The sequence below is a fragment of the Polypterus senegalus genome, chromosome 6, assembly GCF_016835505.1.
Source record: "Polypterus senegalus isolate Bchr_013 chromosome 6, ASM1683550v1, whole genome shotgun sequence".
NCBI classification, from domain to species: domain Eukaryota; kingdom Metazoa; phylum Chordata; class Cladistia; order Polypteriformes; family Polypteridae; genus Polypterus; species Polypterus senegalus.
In genome coordinates, this window is record NC_053159.1 from 39,621,752 (window position 1) to 39,648,574 (window position 26,823).

Genomic DNA, 26,823 nt, shown 5'->3' on the forward strand with positions numbered 1-26,823 from the left:
CAGAATATGGAACTAATGTACGGAGCACTTTAAGACAGAGAAGCTCTTATCTGTTGCACCTCCACATGACAAACACTTTTTCCACCCTATCAAACATGCACAATATTTAATATTTGGAAAATGTCTGGGATTAAAACATTGAGAGACATAAATTGGTTACATTTTTGAATCTTGCGTACAATTATGCTTCAAATTGAATTTCTCATCATCACAATTTTTCCACAACTTTCAAGCTAGAAACTTTGCTGAATGGAACTTGCAAAGTTTTTCTCACATTCCACCAAAGTGGATAAGGATTAACAAATCGTAACTGCCTTTACCTCACTACTAGCACATTATCTTGCTCAACTAGAAGAATCCCACCCCACCACTTTTAAGTCAGTGGGTAATTTATGTGCTATGCTATTTGAAATTGGAAAGAATCAAATTCTCACACAGAGGATCTGTTTAAAGCATTTTTAAAATATGGCAGGATCTAATCAATAACATTTTAGAATAAGCTACTATATTGGGGAAAAGGATACTCTTCCTTCCTTGTTGTTTTCAAAGATTTGTCTTGTTGGCTGGCTCTACTCTCTTTTTTTTGGGTGGAGGTTGAATTTTGGGTTTGTTAAGTTTGACTTGATGTATGGAATGTTGTTTGCTTTTAATTAAAATCAATAAAATAAATAAAAAGAAATATTGTTGTGTATTACTAATCCACAAGTGGACAGAACTGCATGAACTCTAAAACAACAAGCAAACGTTGATAAAAGTGTATATTTTTTGTGAGATATTATATATAGTATTTACACTATTACAAATACCAAAGTGTGGCGAGGATGCCTGGATGGACCTTTTAATTACTTCGATATCTGCTGTTTTTTCTTAGCAGTAATGATATGAATAGAACAGATGCAGATAAATGTAGTATACATGTAGATGATGATAATTACTCTTCATGTTTTACTGACTTGGTACCATCAGGTTATTCATTTATAAACTCTCCTCGGCTGACTCGTCGTGGAGGGGGAATTGCCAATGTTTTTAAAAGTATGTTCTTGTGTCGGAGCCTTACAAGGGGTCCGTTTAGTAGTTTCAAACTGCAACTTTTCGAATGTGTGCAGCTCTCCTTCTTTGTTGTTCGCTGTGGCTTATAGACCTCCTGTAATTAATGATATCTTCATTTCTGAATTCTCTGATCTCCTGGCTGATATTACCCTCTCCCATGACAAAGTATTTATTGTTGGTGATTTTTACATTCACTTTTGTTGTCAATCGAAACCTTTGGTTAATGACTTTTTATCATTATTGGACTTATTTGATTTTATCCAGCATATTAATACGCCAGCTCACTCTCTCAGTCACACCCTTGATCTTGTTCTTACATGTGCATGTCTTTGCATGTACATGTTAATAATATTGATTTATGTGATGTTTCTTTCACTGATCATTTTGTAAAATGATGGCTTAAGTATTACTGTTGATGTTCCTACTACTAGTTGTGCCCAACGCTGTTCTCGCTTTTTAAATTCTTCTATCCATCCATCCATTTTCAAACCCGCTGAATCCAAATACAGGGTCACGGGGGTCTGCTGGAGCCAATCCCAGCCAACACAGTGCACAAGGCAGGAACCAATCCTGGGCAGGGTGCCAACCCACCGCAGGATGCACACAAACACACCCACACACCAAGCACACACTAGGGCCAATTTAGAATCGCCAATCCATTTAACCTGCATGTCTTTGGATTGTGGGAGGAAACCGGAGCGAACTGAGGAAACTCACGCAGACACGGGGAGAACATGCAAACTCCACGCAGGGAGGACCCGGGAAGCAAACCCGGGTGTCCTAACTGCGAGGCAGCAGCGCTACCACTGCGCCACTGTGCCGCCAAAATTCTTCTATTATATCTGATTTCAAAACCATATTCTCTAGTCTTGATGTACATGTCCAATATGATGGTATCCATGATTCTCTTTTAGAATTTAATTCTTCTTGTAAAACGGTTTTAGACTCAAGTGCTCTGCTCAAGATGCGCTGTAATAAGGGAAGACCTGCTCCCTGGCTAAATGAAACTATGCGGCTGCTACACCGTGCCTTTCAAACTGTGGAAAAAACTTGGAAAAAAGATGGACTGATTGTTTCTCAACAGATTTTTAGGACTTCTCTATTCAACTTCCAGTTTGCAATTTAGAAAGCTAAACATGATTTCTTCGCTGATTTAGTATCCCGCCATTCTAAGAATCCTAGGGTCTTATTTAATTCAATTACTGCGGCCATTCACCCTCATTCTATGACGGGATTAAATAGCACTGTTCTTTCATGTGAGCAGTTTCTTTCATTCTTTGTCAGTAAAATTGATAAAATTCGCTGTGGTATTGTTCGAACTGGCTATAAACTTCCTACTGTTAATCATGGCATTGTCTTGGAATCTTTTGATCTTGTCTAACTTTCACAGTTAAAAAGAACTATTGACCCCTTTAAACCAGCTCTCAGTCCTCTTGATAGTGTACCACCACACCTCTTAGTGGAAGCCTTTGATGTTTTGGGTCCATCTTTAGTAGCCATTATCAATGGTTCTATTAGTAAGGGATTTGTGCCCTCATTTTTTAAACATGATGCGATACGTCCCTGTCTAAAAAAGGCAGAATTAGATCCTGGAGTTTTAGCCAATTTTCGCCTGATTTCTCAATTGCCATTTCTATCTAAAATATTAGAAAGAATTATTTATAATCAATTGGTTGATCACCTTAACTCCAATAATTTATTTGAGATCTACCAATCTGGCTTTAGGCGTTATCATGGTGTTGAGACGGCCCTTCTGAAAGCATTCAATTAAATCTCTATTATTACTGACTCAGTGGTGCTGCAGTCCTTGTCTTCCTTGATCTGTCCGCTGCCTTTGACACTATTGACCATGAGATATTGCTGTTGCGGCTTGAACATCTTGTTGGGCTTAAAGGGGCTGCTCTTAACTGGTTCAGGTCAAATCTAACTGGTAGACACTTTTCAGTGAATTTAAATTTCTCTTTTTTGTCTACTGCTCCTCTTAAATGTGGTGTTCCTGAGGGATCCATTTTGGGTCTTATTTTGTTCTCTATATAACTTCACCCTATTGGAGCTATTTTCTGGAAATATGACATTTCTTTTCACTGCTATGCTGATGATAGACAGGTTTATATTCCCATCTGCAACTCTGTAATAAATCAACTACACAACCGTCTTTCTGAACTAAGATCCTGGATGGCTAATCATTATCTTTATCTGAATCAAAATAAAACGAAGGTGCTTATAGTGGGTCCATCAGCTAAAGCCCAAATTGATCTTGGACTTCTCGCCTCTTTCTCTTGTCAAGTCACAATCTTGGTATTATTTTTGACAGTAACCTCTCTTTTGAGAAATAGATTACAGTAATCCCTCCTCGATTGCGGGGGTTGCTTTCCAGAACCCCCCGCGAAAGGTAAAAATCCGCGAAGGAGAAACCATATGTTTGTATGGTTATTTTTATATATTTTAAGCCCTTAGAAACTCTCTCACACTGTTTATAAATATTCTCCGCACAGTTATACAGTAAACCCTCGTTTATCGCAGTTAATCCACTCCAGACAGATAAATGAATTTCCACAAAGTAGGATTCTTTATTTATAAATCTAATATTTTCACAGTTAGAGCATTGAAAACCTGTTTACGGCCTTCTAAATACGTTTTTTAACATTATTAGAGCCCTCTAGACATGAAATAACACCCTTTAGTCAAAAGTTTAAACTGTGTTCCATGACAAGACAGAGATGACAGTTCTTTCTCACAGTTAAAAGAATGCAAACATATCTTCCTCTTCAAGGTGCGCGTAAGGAGTGGAGAATGTCAGAGAGGGACAGTAAAGTAAACAATCAAAAATCAATAGAGCTGTTGCGCTTTTAAGTATGCAAGCACCGCGATAAAGCGACCGGAATGAAGGGATCAATGTGAAGGTAGTCTTTCAGCATTTTTTACAGGAGTGTCCGTATCTTCTAAGCAAACAGCCTCTGTTCAAACAGCCCCTCTGCTCACACCCCCTCCGTCAGGCAGAGAGAGTGAGAGAGACAGAGAAAGCAAACAATCAAAAATCAATACGTGCTGCTAGAGCTTTTAAGTATGCAAAGCACCGCATGGGAAGCATATCGTATATCATTGAGGAGTTTTATTTAATACGTAATACGTGCTCTGATTGGGTAGCGTCTCAGCCATCCACCAATTGCGTCCCTTTTATGAAATCAACTGGGCAAACAAACTGAGGAAGCATGTACCAGAAATTAAAAGACCCATTGTCCGCAGAAATCCGCGAACCAGCGAAAAATCCGTGATATATATTTAGATATGCTTACATTTAAAATCCGCGATGGAGTGAAGCCACGAAAGTTGAAGCGCGATATAGCGAGGGATCACTGTAATTCTGTAGTCAAGAGTTGCTTTTCCCTGCTTTGTCTTTTAGGTAAGATTAAGCCTTTTTTATCTTCTAGGTATCTTGAGAAAGCTACTCATGATTTTATCTTTTCTTGCCTTGATTACTGCAGCTCGCTGTATTCTGAGATTAGCAAATCCCTGATACACAGGTTACAGTTGGTCCAGAATGCTGCTGCTCACTTTCTGGTTGGGGCAAGAAAGTATGACTCTGTTTCTCCAATATTAGCTTCTTTACACTGGCTGCCTGTCAGTTTTCAAATTGATTTTAAAATCTTATTGCTAGTTTTTAAATCTTTACATGGGCTTGCTCCTGCCTATTTATCTGAATGGTGTGCTTTACACTAAACATCTAAAGTGCTTAGATCTTCTGGTCAGTTGTCTCTTGTTGTCCCTTGTACTAAGTGTAAAACTAAGGGGGAAAGGGCCTTTGCAGCTGCTGCTCCTCGCTTGTGGAACTCTTCTCTTCTTTTATTGTAAAGCACTTTGGCCAAAGCATTCCTATGTTGTTTTAAATGTGCTGTATAAATTGACATTGACATTGTATTTGTTTATAGCCCACTATTACATGCATCTTTGTTACAATATGATTAGCACAGAATTTCTGGGAGGCAGGTTTCACATTTCATCCTGCTCATCGTCCATTCAACATGAAGCTTGTACAAACTCCCTGGGCACTAAAGTTCATACTATATCCAATCCATGTGCAGGGTAGGCTGGTTGGTGATGCTAAATGGTCCCAGCAACCCCATGTGTATGTACATAATTGTGCCCTGCAATGGACAAGCCTTCTAATCTGTCTAAATGTCCGTAGTTTGGTGTTATCTTGCTCTTGATTCTATTGGGATACACTACAACTATTCAGATAAACGATTGGTGGATTTTCAGCACTGTTAAATCAAGAAACATTTAAAATGTATTTTAGCCTCTCCCTAAAACTTGAGTACGATCACCCATGCTACCGATTAACAATCATCCATTGAATTAAAATGAAAAATTGTTTATGATGATCCAAGAAAAGGCCAACACCAAGCACTAATCATTTCTCTAACAATTCTCCTTTACACTATTGAAATAAGAAATCATTTAACAGACACTTGGGTTAAAACATAAAATGCAGATAAAAAATATGAACAAACAACCAATAAGAACAGTCATGAGGAAATACAGTACATCAAGAAACAACAACCCATTTTTTACCACCTATAACAAAAAATAAAAAGTATAAGTAAACTCCAGCAATTAAACACCAAATTGCAATATGCAACACAATAGTCTGAGTTACTTTGAATCAACAATAATATGAAAACTATTTAATGATGGCTTTACACCCAATGAATTAATGTAACAGTACATGGTTGACAGAGAGTTTCCATTATTGTTATTTCTTGATTTTTCTCCTTCTTGGATTTGTTTGGGGCAGCACGGTGACGCAGTGGGTAGCGCTGCTGCCTCGCAGTTAGGAGACCCTGGTTTGCTCCCTGCGTGGAGTTTGCATGGTCTCCCCGTGTCTTGCGTGGGTTTCCTCCCACAGTCCAAAGACATGCAGGTTAGGTGCACTGGCGATTCTAAATTGTGCTTGGTGTGTGTGTGTATGTGTGTGTGTGTGTCTGTGAGCGCCCTGCGGTGGGCTTGTGCCTTGCCCAGGGTTTGTTTCCTGCCTTGCGCCCAGTGTTGGCTGGGATTGGCTCCAGCAGACCTTCAGTACCCTATAGTTAGGATATAGAGGGTTGGATAATGGATGGATGGATGGATGGATGGATTTATTTGTGTTAATGCTTATTGGATTTTGCTCTTGGATTGTGTATCGGGATTTGTTCAATTTCGAAACATAACATTTTCCTCAATGGGTGACAAAGATATTCAGTTTCTTCTTTATTTGGCACTTCCCATATATTACAGGGAAAACATTTTTTCCAGTCTTTTGACCTTTTTGACCTCTCCTCAATATTTTAAATGTGGCAAACCACAGTTGAATTCAAACTAGGGAGGTCATGGGAAAACCATTCTGGGAGTAAAATGCATCTCAAAAGACAAATATTTAACCAGAGGCATTCTATATTTATTGTAGGGAAATGTGATTAACACATATTTTAGATTATTATACAATATACTGCATACTTTAATAGAAAAAAGTTTTAGATAAAAGATACCATCTATTTGTTTGTGCTTCAAAAGGACTTCAAATATAAAAAGAGCTCTGCTGGTATAATAGGAATTTGATTTTTTAAAGAACTTCTGGCTGATTAATGTTTTATAAAGAAAATGCCTTGTTAGTATTTGCAGATAGTCTACTATTATGTTTTTACTTCAGCTGAAAAGCGTAAAAAAGAATAGGAAATAGAGTTCTTTATTCAGTGTTGGGATAGTGAAATCAAAATTATGCTGCAGGTTAAATCAGTTGGATTTCAGATGAAATATGCACATAAATAACAATTCTAATATGGAGATGGTTCTCCATGTGCTTGAGATACACATTTAGGCATTACAGCTTTAAGAATATATTAGTGCTCATAAAATATGCTCAGTCCAAACTTTTTATTTGTATGTGCTTGTTTGTATGAAATGAACATAGGCATTGTGTGGAGCAGCCAAGTGTGGAAGCAGTCACTGAAGAATTCTGACAATATTGTCATTTTTAAATAATATTTCCAGTGAAGCTCAAATCCTGACTACTTACTTCTGTTTGCTTCCTTTTAGATTTTAGTTTGCCAATCCTTTATTTGGTCATTCAGTAGGCAATTTACAGAATATTAGAGAATTAAACAGAGCATCAGCTGTTTTGGCATCTTGAGCCTATATATTTGAAGTCAAAATGATTATAAAGAATGATAAGAGCAAAATGTATTTTACGAAACCCAAATTCTGCCAGGCTTAAATCATAGATCTGTAAGTGTGACAATGTTTATATATATATATATATATATACTGCTCAAAAGAATTAAAGGAACACTTTTTAATCAGAGTATAACATAAAGTCAATGAAACTTATGGGATATTAATCTGGTCAGTTAAGTAGCAGAGGGGGTTGTTAATCAGTTTCAGCTGCTATGGTGTTAATGAAATTAACAACAGATGCACTAGAGGGGCAACAATGAGATGACCCCCAAAACAGGAATGGTTTAACAGGTGGAGGCCACTGACATTTTTCCCTCCTCATCTTTTCTGACTGTTTCTTCACTAGTTTTGCATTTGGCTACAGTCAGTGTCACTACTGGTAGCATGAGGCGATACCTGGACCCTACAGAGGTTGCACAGGTAGTCCAACTTCTCCAGGATGGCACATCAATACGTGTCATTGTCAGAAGGTTTGCTGTGTCTCCCTGCACAGTCTCAAGGGCATGGAGGAGATTCTAGGAGACAAGCAGTTACTCTAGGAGAGCTGGAGAGGGCCATAGAAGGTCCATAACCCATCAGCAGGACCAGTATCTGCTCCTTTGGGCAAGGAGGAACAGGATGAGCACTGCCAGAGCCCTACAAAATGACCTCCAGCAGGCCACTGGTGTGAATGTCTCTGACCAAACAATCAGAAACAGACTTCATGAGGGTTGCCTGAGGGCCCACATGTCTACTGCGCCCTGTGCTCACTGCACAGCACCGGGGAGCTCAATTGGCATTTGCCATAGAATACCAGAATTGGCAGGTCCACCACTGGCGTCCTGTGCTGTTCACAGATGAGAGCAGGTTCACCCTGAGTATATGTGAAAGACGGAAAGGGTCAGGAGAAGCCGTGGAGAATATTATGCTGCCTGTAACATCGTTTAGCATGACTGGTTTGGTGGTGGGTCAGTGATGATCTTGGAGGCATATCCATGGAGCGACTCACAGACCTCTACAGGCTAGACAACGGCATCTTGACTGCCATTAGGTATCAGGATGAAATCCTTGGACCCATTGTCAGACCCTACGCTGGTGCAGTAGGTCCTGGTTTCCTCCTAATGCACGACAATGCCCGGCCTCATGTGGCAAGAGTATGCAGGCAGTACCTGGAGGATGAAGGAATTGAAACAATTGAATGGCCTTCACGATCCCCTGACAAACCCAATAGAACATCTGTGGGACATTATGTTTCGGTCCATTAGGCGCCGCCAGGTTGCTCCTCAGACTGTACAACAGCTCAGGGATGCCCTCATACAGATCTGGGAGAAAATGCCACAAGACACCATTCCTTGTCTCATTAGGAGCATGCCCCGACGTTGTCAAGCATGCATACAAGCTTGTGGGGGCCACACTTGGCATCCTTTTGTTCCTAAGACATTGCCCTGTCGTTATTTGTATAGATATCCAACTTCATATTGAGATCTGATGTATCTAATGTGTTTCTTTAAAGTGTTCCTTTAATTTTTGTGAGCAGTGTATATATATATATATATATATATATATATATATATATATATATGACTTTTCAGTCAGAAACCATGTAGATCATTGGAGAGTTTCAGTATCTTATTTAATTGACAACTGTTTTTTTAAGTTTGTAGAGCAGCTAACTTTCCTCTGGGATTTTTGTCAGAAGGACATATGTCGTTGAGAAATTGGTGGATTGGTATGCACGACAAAATGTAGTCGCATTTGATCATCACAATGATCAGGTGTCTGATCACAAAGTGTTTCAGTAATCAAATTAAGAAGTATAAAAGTTTATGTTGAAGAGTACACTGTGGATGATGAAGGCCTGAACACATTTTTGGTGTAAAACTGAAATCAAAGCAAATCATCTTTGACTTTTCAGTCTTTTAGAAGAATGTGTCAACATCAACATTTAAGTGAAAGACAAATTGATAATTATATTTATCAAAAATAATGTAAAATGATAATCAGTTATGTTCACACCCCTTAATTAATATTTTGTAATAGCAACTTTTGCTTTGATTACAGTTTGGGTAGGTCTCCAACCAATTAGTTCACCTGGATTTTGGAATTTTCATCCTAATCTTCTTTGCAGTAGAATTCAAGTTCAGTCAAATTGTAAGAGGATCCTCTGTGCTTGGCTGTCTTTAGACAAGTTCTCAGACCTTCTCTTGGATTTAATGGCCAGGGTCTGACCGAGCCATTGTAGGACATTGATCTTCCACTAGCTTGATTGTATGCTTAATTTCAGTCATTTTGAAAGGTCAATGGGAAATACCCTTTATGTGAGCAAAAAATAAAATTTCTTTATTGCTTGTAGACATTTAATATCCACTGTATATGGGCAACACACTGACAAAGTGGCTAGCACAGCTGTTTCTAAAGAGTTGTTTGATTCCCGGTTGGGTCAGTGTCCAAGGGGAATTTCCTTGATTTTTGTGTCCCCCCACAAGTCTTTCTTAGGCACTTATGGCTTCTCCTCCTCCTCAAACACCTGCATGTCAGGTAGTTTTAAACTGGCCCAGTATGATTGAGTGAGTGCATACAAGAATGTGCCCTGTCGTGGACTGCTGTTCAGGGCTGTTCTACTTGTGCACATTAAACACAAAGTTCAGAATGGACACTGTACAGATCCTGTAAGTTTTAATTCAACTCTGGTAAATCTGCTCTATACATCTACCAGTCTACCCATTTATTTATTTATTTGAACAGCATCACAATGAACATGGCAGGATTCACCCCAAACAGAGCAAAGGTCCACTGCACTGCACACTTAGTTACCTCTGAACACCATCACTTAATCATATTGGGCCAAGATAGAAGTACAAACCTAACCTACCTGACAAGATATGAAGCTGATGTGCTGGTCATTGCACAGCTGTGTTTCCCAAATTTGCTATGTTTAGTATTTAAAATGGATTGTTATTTTTTTACAGGGTTTTGAGATATATACTTTAGTTTCAGTTGAGCTATAACTTTATTTTTCTTGTCTTTCTTTTTATCTTTGCATTTGTAGGGACCCAGCGAGCCAATGCCCGTGCCCCAGCGCCCTACAAGCGAGATTTTGAGGCCAAATTACGGAACTTTTACCGCAAGCTGGAGACTAAAGGTTATGGGCAAGGCCCCGGAAAGTTAAAGTTAGCAGAACACGTACTTTTCACAACTGTTGGTGCAGCAATTTGGGGATATATATTTTTTTGTTTATCCTGAAGAGATCTTGTAAAATACATTTTTTAATCCAAAGGCATGACATCCTTTTTTGCCTAAAAATGAGATTATAAAATTTATAAATTTACTTACCTAAAATTTAGTTTAAATGCATTTTTGAAAATGTATTTATTGTAGATTATTTGTAAGTTTTATGAAGTGAAAAAAAATAATGAAATAACGAACTTAGAACTAGAATAGGCCTGCCTGATGGTCCACATAATTTTTATTTTATTGGAGTGTACAAACTGATATGTTTTAATATGCTTACACTGCTCTTACCACATTATTCACAGAAAATGATTTTATATCAGTGTTCATCTTTAATACCTGATCAATACACTTAGCCTCTAAATCAAGTATTTTTACATTATTTTATTTTATTTCATGTTATTTAGGTCATTTAGAATTTGGTCCTGTTTACATTTCTGAAGTAACATTACGTTAATGTGCATATGTTAGCATGTTACCTGGAGGACATGATAGTTTAAAGTGATTACTTCTTGTAGCCTCCTCTGGGTATTAGAAAAGCATCATAAACTTAATATGGTAGCCTCAGGTTGGCAACATAATGTCAGTGACCTTTAAACAAAATACAGGCAGCCCTCCAGTTATGAATAAGTTCCATTTCTCCTAATGTTTGTAACCCAATTTTGTATTTAAGAGACGTGGTTTGAAAATTGTCTTTTCATGAAAATATTGGTAAAAATGCATTATTACTTATTTTACGATAGTGAAGCAATATTACTGTACTTTTAAATCTGAAAACAAAAATAATCTAAAATAAGTGAGCTTATATAATGCTGAGATAGCGTTTAAATATGCTTTAATTTTTGATAATGCTATGGCTCAAAAATGCACAATTAAATGAGAATTGATCACTCGGTAGAGATGAGTTGGCCTTTCTTAGGGATCACTCAGGGTGTCACATCCTGCACCCAGCAGGTATACTCCATGAGATTACATCGCTGGGATGCATACTTTAGATAGATAGATAGATAGATAAATTAAAGAATAATAAAAATGCATGTAAAAGTTAAGATGCTGGGAAATACAAACAGCGGTTTTTACCATATAGCTAAACTGCTGGTGATCATGCTGCTTACTTGTGACTGAGCGTACTGCACGGCTATGCATGCTGCCAGTTATATTTGGTGATTCTTGAATACAAAACAACAAAATGATTGAAAATGGCATCAAAGTCCATAGTGCTCAATACAACTCCTTGCTGTTAGTGATGGCTATTGCATATTCATCCATGTCCAAACTAATTTGCTTCATCCATCCATTCATCCATTATCCAGCTCGCTATATCCTAACTACAGGGTCACGGGTGTCCGCTGGTGCCAATCCCAGCCAACACAGGGCACAAGGCAGGAAATAAACCTCGGGCAGGGCGCCAGCCCACTGCAGGGCACACACACACACACACACATGCACCTTCACACCAAGCACACACTAGGGACAATTTAGGATCACCAATGCACCTATCCTGCATGTCTTTGGACTGTGGGAGGAAACCGGAGTACCCAGAGGAAACCCACGCAGACACGGGGAGAACATGCCAACTCCACGCAGGGAGGACACGGGAAGAGAACCCGGGTCTCATTCATAAGTAAATAAACAAGGCACTAGATGAAAATTAATTGAATTCCAGTTGAAAAAAGCCATTGGGGTTTGAGGATGGTATTTACTAATTTCTTCTGTTATTGTACTTTTGTTTTTAAGCAAGATGCACATAATTGTTTTTATTATATTGCACATAATCTGCACATTTTCAAGAAACTTCAGAAAGAGCCATATCTTTCTTTACATTTAAACACTTATCAGACAAATTCTAATACTTTAAAGAATAACATAAATTTACATATGAACACATGACTAAATATGGGCAACTACAGATATTATATAATTCTTTAATATGTGTAGTACAGTAAATGTTCTTGTGCCTTAGAATGGATGACAGAAACCTGCCTGTCCAATACTTCAAATAAATTACTTCTTATAGCTACAGAGGGTGCAATGGAAGACTTTCATCCCCTTGCAGTGTTCCATGTAGGCCACAGTTGTATGTCAGGAAGGAGTCTGACTTGGCTACTTATGCTCACCGTTACATTTTTCCCCTTAGCTTTTGACCTTGGATGAGAATCATGATGCTGATTGTTGCATAATCAGTAGCTTCCTCAATGGATTTAACTCTTGTGTCACCACCATAAACACTTCATGTATTAATCTGTCTGCCTAAATCAGGCAAAATGTTCCATATTGTGTTAATTTATTAGACAACCAGCATGCCAGTGGACAGTAGCATGCAGTTTATTTTCAAGTTTTGCGCTCATAGCTGTATTGTTAATGTCAAGTTAAACTCATTGTGTCATTGATATTCACATTTTCATCCAAAGCCACTCTGAACACTGGTGCATCTATCAGTGCAACTGACTACTAGAAATTAATGTTTTTCTGCCATTTTGGAAATCCGCCTTTCGACAGTTCTTGCTGAAACAGGCAAATATTCAGTTCTGGCCATGATTGTTTCTTTACAACAGCAACAACAAAAAAAAAAACATTTATTTCTATAGCACATTTTCATACAAAGGATATATCTCAGGGTTTTGACAAGATGTCAAAGAAAACAAATTTAAATAGGAAAAATAATGCATAGTGTGTAAATAATGCACACTTATATAAGATAAATATATTAAGAGAAACGGTCCTAAATTATACAGTTGTCGCTAAATAATGATAAGGTCAATTGGCCACGGTAGGAAAAAAAAAAGAAAAAAATACTTCAGCTTGGAAAAAAAAAAAATCTGTCAGGGTCCAAGGCCAAAAGACCACCCAGCCTCCACTGTTTGCTTTTTTTAAGGCTTTGTCTTAGCGGATTCAACGCAGTGCATTTCTTGGCAGGCTGGGGTATCTGCTTTAATTCAAACCTCACAGTTGGCTGCACAGGACTGATCAGGTAGTGGTGGTGCAGAATTCCACCACAAAAGAATCGAAAAGAAAACAGAAAAGTAAAGATTGCAGATTTATAGAAGAGTATGATCATTTTGTGCTTATCTAGTTTATTAAAGGAAGAGCTAAAATGTAGTTACAAAAAGGCCATAATAAAAAAGTGGCTTTTTAAGAGTTTATTAAAGTGATCTGCAGTGTTAGCCTGGCGTGTCTGTGTTGGTAAAGTATTCCAGATTTTTTGGTGAATAACAACAAAAGGCCGCTTCACCACTTCTTTTATTCTTGGCTCTGGAAATAATAACCAGACCAGTATTAGAGGATCTAAAATTTATTTGGCAATTCATCAAATAAAACCACTGCACTGCTTAGGACGGCTTCTTTCAAGTATTCTCCATCTGTAAATGCTTTTCTGTATTTGGTGACACATTCTGAGAGTTTATAGCTGCCTTCTGTAGCCCAAGTTTTAGCGTTGCACTGTTTTGAATGCACTGCTTTGCTTCTCATATTTTGCTACTGCTCTCCTGATAAATTCCACTCTGCCTGCCTCACCCTTGATTTTTTTTCGTAAATGCTTCATTTCAAAGGGATGCACACAACATTTTCCCAACACAAAGAACTGCTTCATCGACCTGGGTTAAAAAAAAGCAACTGCTACCCTTGCCTACCCCTTTGCACCATACTAACGCAAAGCTATGCCAATTAGATGGTTTTGGGAATTGTTAATGCTGCTGTTGTATGTGCATCTGCCAAGTGAGGAGAGCACACATCTTGGATATTTCTCCTAAGCATTATGTTGTATTTACTGATTTCGTCTTTTTTAAATATAATTGCTATAATAAACTTTGGTGACACTATAGACAACATAATATTTAACAAAATTTTCAACAGTTATGTTTTAATGAGAAGTACCAAATCTTTTTGTGGACATGTGACTATTGATTTTACTGTTGCCACTGAAAATGGCATTGCATGCCCACTGTGGCATGTGTGCCTTAGGTTGCCATCCCCAAGTTGCAGTCATTAATCAATCCCACAATCCCTTCTCTGTTTATCTGTGAAGGACACACTGAAACACTTAATGATCTCTCCCATCCACTGTGCAAGTTGATAATTTCTTGAAGAGATGTTTACTCACAGAATTGGAGTAAACCTTCTCTTAGGCCTTCCTCTTTTCCTCTTGCCTGGCAGCTCTATCCTTAACATCCTTCTCCCAATATGCCCAGCATCTCTCCTCTGCACATGTCCAAACCAACACAATCTCATCTCTCTGACTTTGACTCCCAACCGTCCAACTTGAGCTGACCCTCTAATGTATTCATTTCTAATCCTATCCATCCTCGTCAAATCAGTTGTGGCATGAATAAAGAGGAGCTAGAACAGACAAGCCTGACTTCTATTTTTGCCACCCAAAACACACGCTTTTCTTCTTTTCTTCAATTCAGTATTCGCTGTCATTGGTTGTCAGCTCTCAGACAAATAAAATCCTACCCTACATGTAAAGACAAAATCAAATCTGTTTAATTTTGTCATGACTTGTTTCAAACTGCTGTTGCAATACATAACTGGCAATCACAGGCACATACTGTGACATTCCACATCTCCCTAAGATTGTGGAAATGAAGGCAACAACTGAAAATTACTTGAAAAAATTTGTGATGTGACACGGACTTTAGCACAAGCGTGCTTCACCTTATAGGATGCAATTTTCTGTAGGAAGAAGAAAATGCGTCATCTAATCATCTAATACACACAATAATATTCATTTCACAAACTACAAAGAAATGTTGTCAGGTTTGTCTTTAACGTACTGAATTGCTGAATGATCCATTTACTTGTCTGGTGCAGTATGGCCTTCAGCTCTAGGACATTCTTTTTGGGGAGCATTGTTGGCATGGGAAGGAAGTGAAAAAATACCAGCTATATTTTAAATGCTTTCCACAATTTCTAAATTGATTTGTTTTCTAATAAATCAGTAACAATTAAGATTAATCAGATTATTTTCTTTGTTCTCTATTATTGCCTCAGAATCAAACTTGCTCTTTCATTCTCCAGGTTAATCATCCGCAGGGATCACCTATTAGAAGATGCCTTTAATCAGATCATGGGCTACTCTCGGAAGGACCTTCAGAAAAATAAGCTCTATGTTACGTTTGTGGGTGAGGAGGGGTAAGAGAAACTATATAATATACACATTTTAATAAAATAAGTTGGTTTGTTCTTGGAGAACTTGATATTTTTAACATATTTAATATTTTTCAGATTTTTAGTTATCAAATGCAGTCATGGCCGAAATTATCGGCACCCCTGAAATTTTCCCAGAAAATGCACCATTTCTCCCAGAAAATTGTTGCAATTACAAATGTTTTGGTATACACATGTTTATTTCCTTTATGTGCATTGGAACAACACAAAAAAAGAGAAAAAAAGCCAAATCTGACATAATTTCACACAAAACTCCAAAAATGGGCTGGGCAAAATTGGCAGCTTTTCAAAATTGTGGGTAAATCGTTTTATTTTAAGCATATGATGCTCGTTTGAACTAACGTGTGGCAAGAAACAGGTGCTGGCAATATAGCAATCACACCTGAAGCCAGTTAAAATGGAGAAAAGTTGACTCAACCTTTCTGTTGTGTGTCTGAGTGTGCCACACTAATCATGGAGAACAGAAAGAAGAGCAGAGAATTGTCTGAGGACTTGAGAACAAAAATTGTGGAAAAATAACAATCTCAAGGCTACAAGTCCATCTCCAGAGATCTTCATGTTCCTTTGTCCACTGTGCAACATAATCAAGAAGTTCACAACACATGGCACTCTATCTAATCTCCCTGGACGTGGACGAAAGAGAAAAATTGATAAAAGACTGCAACGAAGGATAGTCCAAATGGTGGATAAACAGCCCCAATCAACTCCAAAACATATTCAAGCTGTTCTGCAAATTCAGGGAGCAACAGTGTCAGCTCGAACTATCCATCAACATCTGAACGAAATGAAATGCAATGGCAGGAGAGCCAGGAGGACCCCACTGCTGACACAGAAACATAAAAAAGCCAGACTGGAGTTTGGCAAAATGTACTTGAGGAAGCCAAAATCCTTCTGGACGAACGTCTTGTGGACAGATGAGACCAAGGTGGAGCTTTTTGGTAAAGCTCATTATTCTACTGTTTATAGAAAACGGAATGAGGCCTATGAAGAAAAGAACACAGTACCTACAGTCAAACATGGTGTAGGTTCTAAGATGTTTTGGGGATGTTTTGCTGCCTTGCTGCCTTGACTGTGTGCAAGGCATCATGAAATCTGAAGACTACCAAAAGATATTGGGGCGCAATGTAGGGCCCAGTGTCAGAAAGCTGGGTCTGCATCAGAGGTCATGGGTGTTCCAGCAGGACAATGACCCCAAACATACCCTAAAAGCACCCAGAAATGGTTGAAGACAAAGTGCTGGAGAGTTCTGAAGTGGCCAGCAATGAGTCCGGATCTAAATCCGATTGAACACTTATGGAGAGAAGGCGCCCTTCAAATCTGAGAGACCTTGAGCAGTTTGCAAAAGAAGAGTGGTCGGAAATTCCAGTTGAGAGGTGTAACAAGCTTGTTGATGGTTATAGGAAGCGCTTGATTTCAGTTATTTTTTCCAAAGGGCATGCAACCAAATATTAAGTTGAGGGTGCCAATAATTTTGTCCAGCCCAGTTTTGGTTTTGTGTGAAATGATGACAGATTTTGCTTTTTTTCTATGTTTTTCGCATTGTTCCAATTCACATAAAGGAAATAAACATGTGTATACCAAAACATTTGTAATTGCAACAATTTTCTGGGAGAAATGGTGCATCTTCTGGGAAAATTCCAGGGGTGCCGATAATTTCGGCCATGACTGTAATGATTGTGCTACAATATTTGTTGGTCCAGAATGCATGGTCAGAACAAAGGGCAAATTTCCAAATAAGTCTTGTTAATGGGAACAAAATTGTAATTTTTAAAAATGTCTATTGAGTTCAAACAATTGGTACTAGCAGGGGACTTTTTAGTGGTGCATTTGTTTTGTTGGTCCTGGTCCTGATGGAGTTTTTTGGCCTCAGGTGTGCATAACATGGTGCCTCTGTGGGTCACAGTCAATGTGTGTAATAACAGAGGAACCAAGGAGCATAGCACAGTATTGTGTCTGCAAGAAAGTATGAGGCATAAATTTTCTGTTAGTGTCAAGCATTTCTATCTCAAAGTTAAGTTAGAGCACTGATTCTCAGTCTTTCTGGTGCCGTGACCCACTCTTTCCCATGTAAGTATCTTTGTGACTCCATGGTGGGGAGCAGGGGGGTGGAGGAGATCATCAGAGCAGTGTTGGTGATTGGGTGTGACTGTTGGGACATAACTCATTTATATTATAAACTATAGCAACTTGTGACCCAAATCTGGTGGGGAATCACTGAGTTTGAGCGTGGCAATGTGTCCTCGCTACTCCTGGAGACCTTAGTTTTGCTGGGAAAGAAAATTCCACCTCAATGGCAAAGAACTGCTTTGCCGTAAGCCTGATTAATGTAACCCTATTTTTTGTCTTCCTTTCACCACAACATGGTGGTGATTGTCCACATATGTAATTACAGCTTTAATGTACTGGAACATATAAAACATAAGCTACAGTATATAAAATATTTTGATTATTTTTTTGTCTTTGAAAGCAATTATTCAGTTACTTTTAATTACTTTTTTGTTACTTTGTTTCTTTTGGCAGTAACTGAATATAGTTTGTATTATGGATGAACTTGTACTGTATAATGCTAATAGATCAGTTAGTCTTCCATTACCAAATCATTCATTTATTACTTTTCTGTATGCATGTCCTGGTTTGCAGTACTAATGGGTCAGCAATGCTTGGGTTGCAAAAATATTTAGAAATCTGGAGATAGTTTAAATTTACATTTCACATTTATATGTTGAAAAGTTTAAATTTACATTTCATATTTATGTGTTGAAACATGTCTTCTATTCCTGTTTATGCTAGTGAATTTGTACCTTGTTTTAAAAAAGATAAAATATCAGTGCCAAATGTACAAAAGCAGATGTGTGATGTTTTAAGGTTTAGCTAAATGCATGGAAGAAAAAAATGAGGCTAACTTGGCTTGTGACTGCATGCTAAACCCACAGAGTGACGAGTTTCACCAAAACTGCTAAACCTGCTCAAAACCCATCCAGCCTGATTGACTATACAATTTCATGATTGCACCTTGTTTAAGATGTTTATCATAATTGATCCTGCTCTTGGTATTGAAGTATAGCATTCAGATATTTGCCTCAATTGTGCAAAATAAGATTCAAGATCAAGATGTGATCATCAGTTATTTTTTTTTAAATCTCGGTAGAAAATATGTTGGTGGGTATGAATGTGTGTCTTTGTAGAGAATGTTTTTTTATTATTATTATTATTAAAGGATCCATGTTCTGGGTACGATGTTAAACTGCATCCAGCCCTGCAAGTGGTCCTCCAACTTGCAGGGAAATCTTGGTGGTTGGTGGCAGGATTGGCACTCCAGTAACCATAAAAACTTCACGCAGCTCCGAACCAGCAGACAGGACTCTTTTCTGCTCTCTGCGAAAGTAGCTCTGCTGCAGCTGCCCATAGGAAGGCTGCTCTCACTATAAAAGGGATGGGAAAAAGACCTCGGGACCTCTTCTCCGGAAAAGTCAAAATCGTTGGAGAGCCAATGGGGTCAGGCCTGTTCAGGATTGTAACTGGTGTGGTGCTGAGGCATCACCCGCTGCACTGCAGCACTCAGTCCCAATTTGAAGCGGCCCATCCGGGTAGGTGCGTGGAACGTCTTGTCTCTCTGGCATGACGATCATCTTCAACTGCTGTCAGAGGAGCTTTGTAAATTCCACATTTTGGTGGCGGGACTCTCTGAGGTGCGCAAACCTGACACTGGCCAGGTTTCTGTAAGTGGGTACGCCTTTTATTGGTATAGTCACTCTGATGGCTGTGATACTCAGGGAGTAGCTGTTGTTGTGGCAAATCGGCTCCTTCCAATGATGTCCAATGTCGCTCCTTTCAACGACCGTATTATGAGACGGTCAGAATCAGAATCTCTGGGTGCCTTATCTGTTGTCTCAGTGTATGCTCTGACCACGGTGAGTGATGTCTCAGTGAGGGAGACATTTTATTCACAACTTTGCTTGGTGGTTGATGGGTGCCCGTGAGGCAACACTCCTCTGGTAATAGGTGACATCAATGCAACCAGTGACACTGACATGCCATTCCTTGATCTGGGCACCTCAGAGGGTGCTGCCACTGAAATGCGGATGCTGTGCCCTTTGCTGAGTCAATGGAGGCTCTGAATGGGGCTCTCGACTACTTGACTCACACTACACAAGCATGCAAGGTCATGTCTCCAGTGGCATCCCCACATATCTAATTTATCTAGCAAGGCATCGGATTTCATTTCCGGGAGGACAACTGCTATTCATTGACCCTCAACAAGAGCTTAACACCCTGAACTCAATCTACCCGACAGGTACTTGGCCACTTTGACTGTTTCATGTGAGCTATTCCTGTACTGTTTAATTGCTTTCTTCAAAAAATTAAGTAGAGTTGGTTATTTGCTTTGACTATGTTTTATTTTTAATTTTTCTTTTCATGAATGTATTGCTAGCAGTTGTATCGCACACGTCTGTTTGTTTTTTGTATTTATATGTAGGTATGTAACGATATAAATACTGAAGTGTATATGTATTCCGATGTATATTTCTTTAGCTTCATTGGGGGTTCAGATTCACTTGTCATGGATAGGGATTGTGGGGGATGGGGTGGAATTGGGACACAAACCTGCTGTGCTCTGATGCGCCACGCGCTGGGTGCTTCTCTCATGCCTCAGCTGTTTTGATACCTTTTTATTTGTTACTCATAGTTATGTTTTCAGATATATTTTTGGGAATTTCTGCCATCTTGACAATTGTGCTATGGAGGATGGGGTTAGCGTGGGGTTGTTGCGGTTTAGTTATCTACACGGTTTTTGTTATTTTTTTCCAGGGGTCTGGGGTGGGTTTCTGGAGTAGGTCTATGTATTGTATGCAATTGCTTGGAAGCCCATGGGCCAGACATGTCCGATTCTTGTTAATTTTTTACCTTTACTGTTCCCCTTTGCTGTTATCCTTTTCTCTCTTTTCTAATGGCTAATTTAACTGTCTTTTCCTGGAATGTGAGGTTGCTCTCTGCTTGAAAACATTTGAGTATGGTTGATTTATTATTTCGCAATAAGGTGGATATAGCCTGCTTGGTCAAAGACATTAATAAGATGGCCTCCAAGCGTTACTGTGTGGCTGCATCCTACTCCGCTACAAAGAAAAAGTGCAGAGTTTTGATTCTGGTTCACAGAGCTTTGCAACCAGAGTTTCTTGGTTCTTAAGGTGATCCTGAAGGAAGTTTTTGCTATGCATTGATGGAGACCAGTGGAAGGTTGATTGCCTGTATTTCAGTATATGCCCCAACTCCATAAAATTATGTATTTCTCTCTATTAAACACATCCTTTCCTTTTCTGAATATCAACTTATCATTGGTATGATTGCAAATGCATTCATTGATCCCCTGCTTGATAAATCACCTTCTCTGATTAAACAGTGCATTCCCCCATCTCCATGCACTCTTGCTAAACTTATTTTGGATCTAAACCTTGCAAACTCATTTAGGTTACTAAAACCTTCTGCTAAAGAATTCTTTCTTTTCCCCTTATTTCAAGTCTTTCTCAAGTATAGATTATATTTTAATTTCAAAATCTCTTGTTCCTCACACAATGAATGCATCTCTTCTTTGTCTGACCACTGGTGCCATACATTTTCAGTTTTGTCTCCCCCATCTGTCCACCAAGCCACCCCAAAATGCAGATTTTATTGAAAAAACCTCCACTAAACTTGAGGAGTTAATAGTGTTGAACAAAGACTCTGTTCAGGACCTTACTTATGTTTGGCTGGTTATTAAAGGGCATATCTGAAACCTGCCTATTGCCTTTGCATCCAATATAGCCGTATGACACATAGGAATATTAATGATCTGGAGAATCGTTTGAATACTCTGGAGAATTCACGCCTGCATATCTCTGATCCAGCATTTGAGCTAAAAATTACACAAGCCAGAGCAGAGTTTAATAACCTCCTTATGAGACACACAGAATTTAAAATTCATTGCACATGCATCCATTACTATCTATCTGGCATTAAGTTGAGCAAGTTGTTAGTAGTTAAATTATGTAGATGTGACTCATTTGCCTCTATAGCCCAAATTAAATCGAAATCTGGTAATATCACTAACCAACCCTCAGAAATTAAGATTTTCTTTAACTTTTATTCTGAACTTTTCATTTCTGGGACTTCATGTATAAACGATGCATATGCACAAAAATGTTGCATACGCCCGTTTTCCACTCTCACTTCAAGGTGTATAAAAACTAAACTTGGCGTAAAGCCACGCACATTCTCACACCAGCCTTACCCTGTGCGTATGCAAGTTTCCACTTGGTTTTGCAAACTGGCAGCACCAGCATCAAAGCAGTTCTATTGTTTCTGTGTGGTTTCCCATTCTTTTTTAGATTCCCATCCCTGACGTGGCTTTATCAAATACACTTTATATTGTTTATAAATTTAAAACATCTGATTGTAATCACACTGTAACAATGTAATAGTCCACAGAATGGCCAAACTATTCCAAATACCATAACTGCTTTAGTGTTGTTACTCTCAGTGCACTACTCGCTGCCTCAGCTATGCGCACAGTCTCTATGAACTTCTCCCATTTGGCAAACACTTCAGAGCCTTTCCTGCACGAACATCAGGGCTCAGAAACAGCTATAAACGCACTCAATCAGTCCATCAGGTGCTCCCAGTAGAACTGCTTATACTTATAAGTACAATTACCTCACTGTAAACTTACACTACAGTGTAATATTGCACAACCTGAGCCACTTTATGAGCCATTTGCACTATCTGCACTATATGTACATGTATATTGTACGTATGCTTTCATATTGAATCATTTTCATTGGTTTTTATCGTACTATTATTTTCTTTAAGTTTATGGAGTATTTGCATATTGAATCTCACTGTACCATTCAATAACAACAAAGGAGCTCAATTCAATTCAACAGAAGAGAGTGTGTATTTACAGATGATGACAACTAGCATCTAAGTTCATTTAAACTTTCAAGAGCTGTCTTCTGGGAGCTCTTGATATTATTTTTAAGATGAAATGCATTAAAGTATGAATATTACATTATACAGATAGAATTTGAACTTCATTTAAATAATGTATACTGTTAATAAGTAAACATGTGGGCACAGTGGTGCAGCGGTAGCAATGAGCTGGCGCCCAGTTCAGAGATTGTTTTTGCCTTGTGCTGTATGCTTTCCGGGACTGCTGCAACCCTGGATGGATAGATGGATGGAATAATTAAACATGTATTACAAAGATTTTTCAATGTTCCTTAAAAGTTGTGAAGAATCGGTGTTCTAAGCTCACAAATGGTTTGACATTTCAGAGCTTATTGTGGCAATTGGTTACATGGAGAAAGAAAAAGAAGGACAGGAATTGTCTGTACGTTTGACAGACACAGTACTGCTGCAATAAATTTTTTCATCTAGGGTTGCGCACGTCCCAGCAAGCATTTTGAGGGAGGCAGGATTAATCTCTGGACGGAGCACCAGCTCATCACCACCACTGTGCCACTGTGTCCTCATGTTTAATACATACTTTAATGCATTTCATCATGAAAATTATATCAAGTATACATCTTAGAATTCTAAAATGTTCAGAGAGCTGTAATATCAGGAATGTAAAGTATTATAAGTGGAGATCAGTGCCGTAAGAGAAAGATCGATTAAGAAGCACATAGTGATGCACAAATATAGAACACATAGAATACAAAGGATCTGAGAAACTCTAATAAATAAAATATTGATTTTAAAATGAAGTTTACAACATTCTACTTTAATGACAAACTACAAGATTAAAGTGGACAATTCAACCTTTTTTTTTCTTTTCTCTGTACCCTAATACGCTTCCTTGTGACACTCAGATGGTGGGCTGTGAGTTGCCTTTTCAAGGCATCTTTGATATCTGACCACTTCTTTTCCAGCACTGTGTGACTTTCTGATCTTGAACTTTTGAGTGTCTCTGTCACTGTGTATTTACTCGATCACCTTCCTTTTGTTGTTTATACCACTGCTTAAGTCAACAAATAGTACATTTTTCCTTGCCTCTGTTTCACATTCCCAGAAATTCAGTTTTTTTCACATGCTTTTCCCATTGTCTTTTTACCAAACACTGAACAGGGAAGGTTATATTTATATTGATTTGCATATTAAGATATGCAAAATTCTGTGAGGAGTCAGGGTGGGGTGGCAGACATCTGAATGTGTGTTACTTTTCATGCTGACTGAGATTTATGGAGCTGAAGTGCGTGGAAGTTGGCTTACGCACGGTTTTGTACATCTGAATTTTTTTATGCGCAGTGTTGCAGTGTGAGTTCTACGCACGGTGTTATGCACAAGGCCTCAGGTGAACACTTGTCGGCAGAGGCAATGGATGTTTTTTTCAAATCTATTGATTTCCCAAAACTCACACAAAGTGATGCGGACCGTTTGGTGGCACCGGTCTCAATTAAAAAAATCAAAACCGTTTTAAACTCCTTTGCAAAAAACAAAGCTCCAGGTCCTCATCATATACAGCCAGAAATATTTTCTGCATTTTGGCCACAAGTATCAAGGTCATTGTTTCAAGTGATTAACACATCTCTCCCCTCAACTAATCTAATCTCCAATATAAATTCCTCAGTTATATCGCTCCTCCTCAAACAGGGCAAAGATCCCACATTGTGCTCTATCTACTGTCCATTGTCACTCGTGAACTCAGATCCTAAGATATTAGCCAAAGTTCTGACTCTCCAGGTCAAATCCATGATTCCAAAACTGATTCATTCCTACCAGACCAGCTTTGTCTCATCTTGATAGACAGCTGACAGCAGCTCCTGAACATTTTAAGTGTTGGCACGTTCGCTGTCAGCCCCAGCAGCACTCTTCTCACTTGATGCTGAAAAGGCCTTTGACAGGATGGACTGGAAATTTTTGTGGAGAGTCATGAGCGAAATGGGGTTTGATACTGTATTTACCAATATGATTAACTCATTATACGCTTGTCCTATGGCTTCTGTTTTAACAAACTCAAATATGTCATGCTTCTTTCCTGTATTTAGGGGCAGGGCTGTCCGTTATCACCACTGCTCTTCATTATCTCGCTGGAGCCTCTAGAAAGTCACTTTGTAAGAATCAAGTGCTTTCACACCTATTTTGGCTCATAACACAGTCCACAAGATATCTATATATTCTAACAACATTCTGCAGTTTCTAGGAAATGCCCCTTTCGACATTCCCCACATTTTAACATTATTTCTGATATATGAATCTTTATTGGGCAATAAAAGCAACTGGAGCAAATCTGTGCTGCTCCCCATAAATCAAGCCTGTCAATCTCTCTGTTTTCCTTCCTTCATTCCGGTTATTAACTTTTTCAGATACAGTACTTAGGAATCAGCATTAATCCTTCAATGACTGGTATTGTACAGGCAAACTTTCACACCGTTTTTAATTAAGTAAAACAATCAATGCACTCCTGGAATAACCTCTCTCTATCCTTTCAAACTCATTTGGCAATCATTAAAATAAACATTGTGCCCCGTTTAAACTTCATCAGCTCAATGCTCCCTCTCTTCCCACTTTCCTCCTTTTGGATCCAGGTCAGATCAGCTATCAGCTCCTTTCTATGGAGCGGCAAAAGACCTGCTATCAAACACACCATTTTGATTAGATCCAGGACAGGTAGAGATAGCTCCCTTCTGGATTTTGAAATGTATTATTGGGCATATGTTGTTCGTCCATTATGCCTATGGCTGAACCCCCCCACTTTCCAAACCATCTTGGCTACTTTTAGAAACAAATCTTGTTTCCCCCATGCTGTGTAACACCTACCATTTATTAGATTTAAAACAAAAAGGGAACAGACAAATATAATCCTATCATAAATTATGTTTTGCATGTTTGACACAAAGTGGAAAAGCACCTCGGCTCCATATGGCACCGGCACCGGCACTCCCTCACACCATTGTTTCACAACAAGCTCTCTCAACATTGGTGGGTGACCCATCTCTTTCCCACTTTGGGTTTCTATTGGTATCAGCACACTCAGCGATTTGTTTGAATGAACTGGGCTTACCTCTTTTCGGACTCTGAAAGACAAATATTCTATTCCTCCTTCATCTTTTTTCTATTTACAGATTAAATCCGTTCTCGGGACGTGTGGAGTAAGTGTTTCTCTCCCCATTCCCAGCCACCCATTATTTTATTTATTTATTTTTTTATCCTTTTGTTCCACTAAACGCATTTCTGTTCTGTATGCTCATCTTGGTGACTCATAACTACATCTATCCCAGTCAACATTAAAAATTCTTCTAGAAATTCTACCCACCAACACATCCAATAAAAAATTCTTCCTAGAGTTTATTATTACCCTATGAAACGTTTTCTGATGGACTAAGACCCTGATTCACTCTGCCATCAGTGTGCCCTTAATGCACAGGGCACCTTTCTCCACACATTCTGGGAATCTCACACAGTTGCTATTCTTTGGGCTTCGATTGCTAAGGCCCTCTCCTCCATCTTATCTATCTCTATTCCTTGCTCTCCTTCCACTCTATTTCTGTTAGATTTCTCTTCTCTCTCTCTCTAGCGGCCATAGTTCTAATAGTCTCACAATAGAAAAATCCTGTATCTGTCACTTTCTCAGTCTAGAAGTCCTCTTTTTACAATCTAGCATTATTAGAACTGTCAGATACTTGGATTAACAGGGTACCTGCTCATACTATTAGTAAATGGGAAAATACTATCTTCCAGATCAAGTCATGGTTGACCTTTGATTTCAATTTGACTCTTTTCTATTAGATTTCCTTCTTTAACCAGACCTATTAAAGTAAGAAAGCTGACATACGAATGGAATAAAATAAATAGACTGTTGAATTATTGTGCGATGATTATTATTAAAGACACCTCTTTAATTTTAAATACTGACTTTCTGTCGTGAACAGCTTCCCAAGATGTTTCACAACTACAGAACTATAGTTTGCATAGCTGGAGCACTTGCAAAATACAAAATGATGAGGCAGAAGTTGAAATTCAACCAACAGTCATGAGGTTTACTCTCCAACACCTTAGCCTTAGGCCAGACTACCTACAGTATATGAATTGTCAAAAGAAATGAAAAAACATTATAGTTTTACATTTGTTGGTGTTTGAAGTGAAAAAAACATCTTTCAATCTGATAAACAATTTCTCAAACTGTCATGGAAAAACTGAAAACTGTTGTAAGAT

At 38.6% G+C, this 26,823-nt stretch overlaps 1 protein-coding gene across 4 annotated transcripts in view; it reads left to right on the forward strand.

Annotated features, from left to right (window-relative positions):
• The window catches only part of LOC120530997 (E3 ubiquitin-protein ligase HECW2-like), a 368,650-nt gene that overhangs the window by 299,174 nt on the left and 42,653 nt on the right, over positions 1 to 26,823 (forward strand). For all 4 annotated transcript variants that reach the window (XM_039755889.1, XM_039755891.1, XM_039755890.1 and 1 more), the window contains 2 exons: positions 10,289 to 10,409; positions 15,487 to 15,600. In XM_039755889.1, coding sequence (XP_039611823.1) covers positions 10,289 to 10,409; positions 15,487 to 15,600 — 235 coding nt within the window. The remainder of the gene's footprint in view (positions 1 to 10,288; positions 10,410 to 15,486; positions 15,601 to 26,823) is intronic.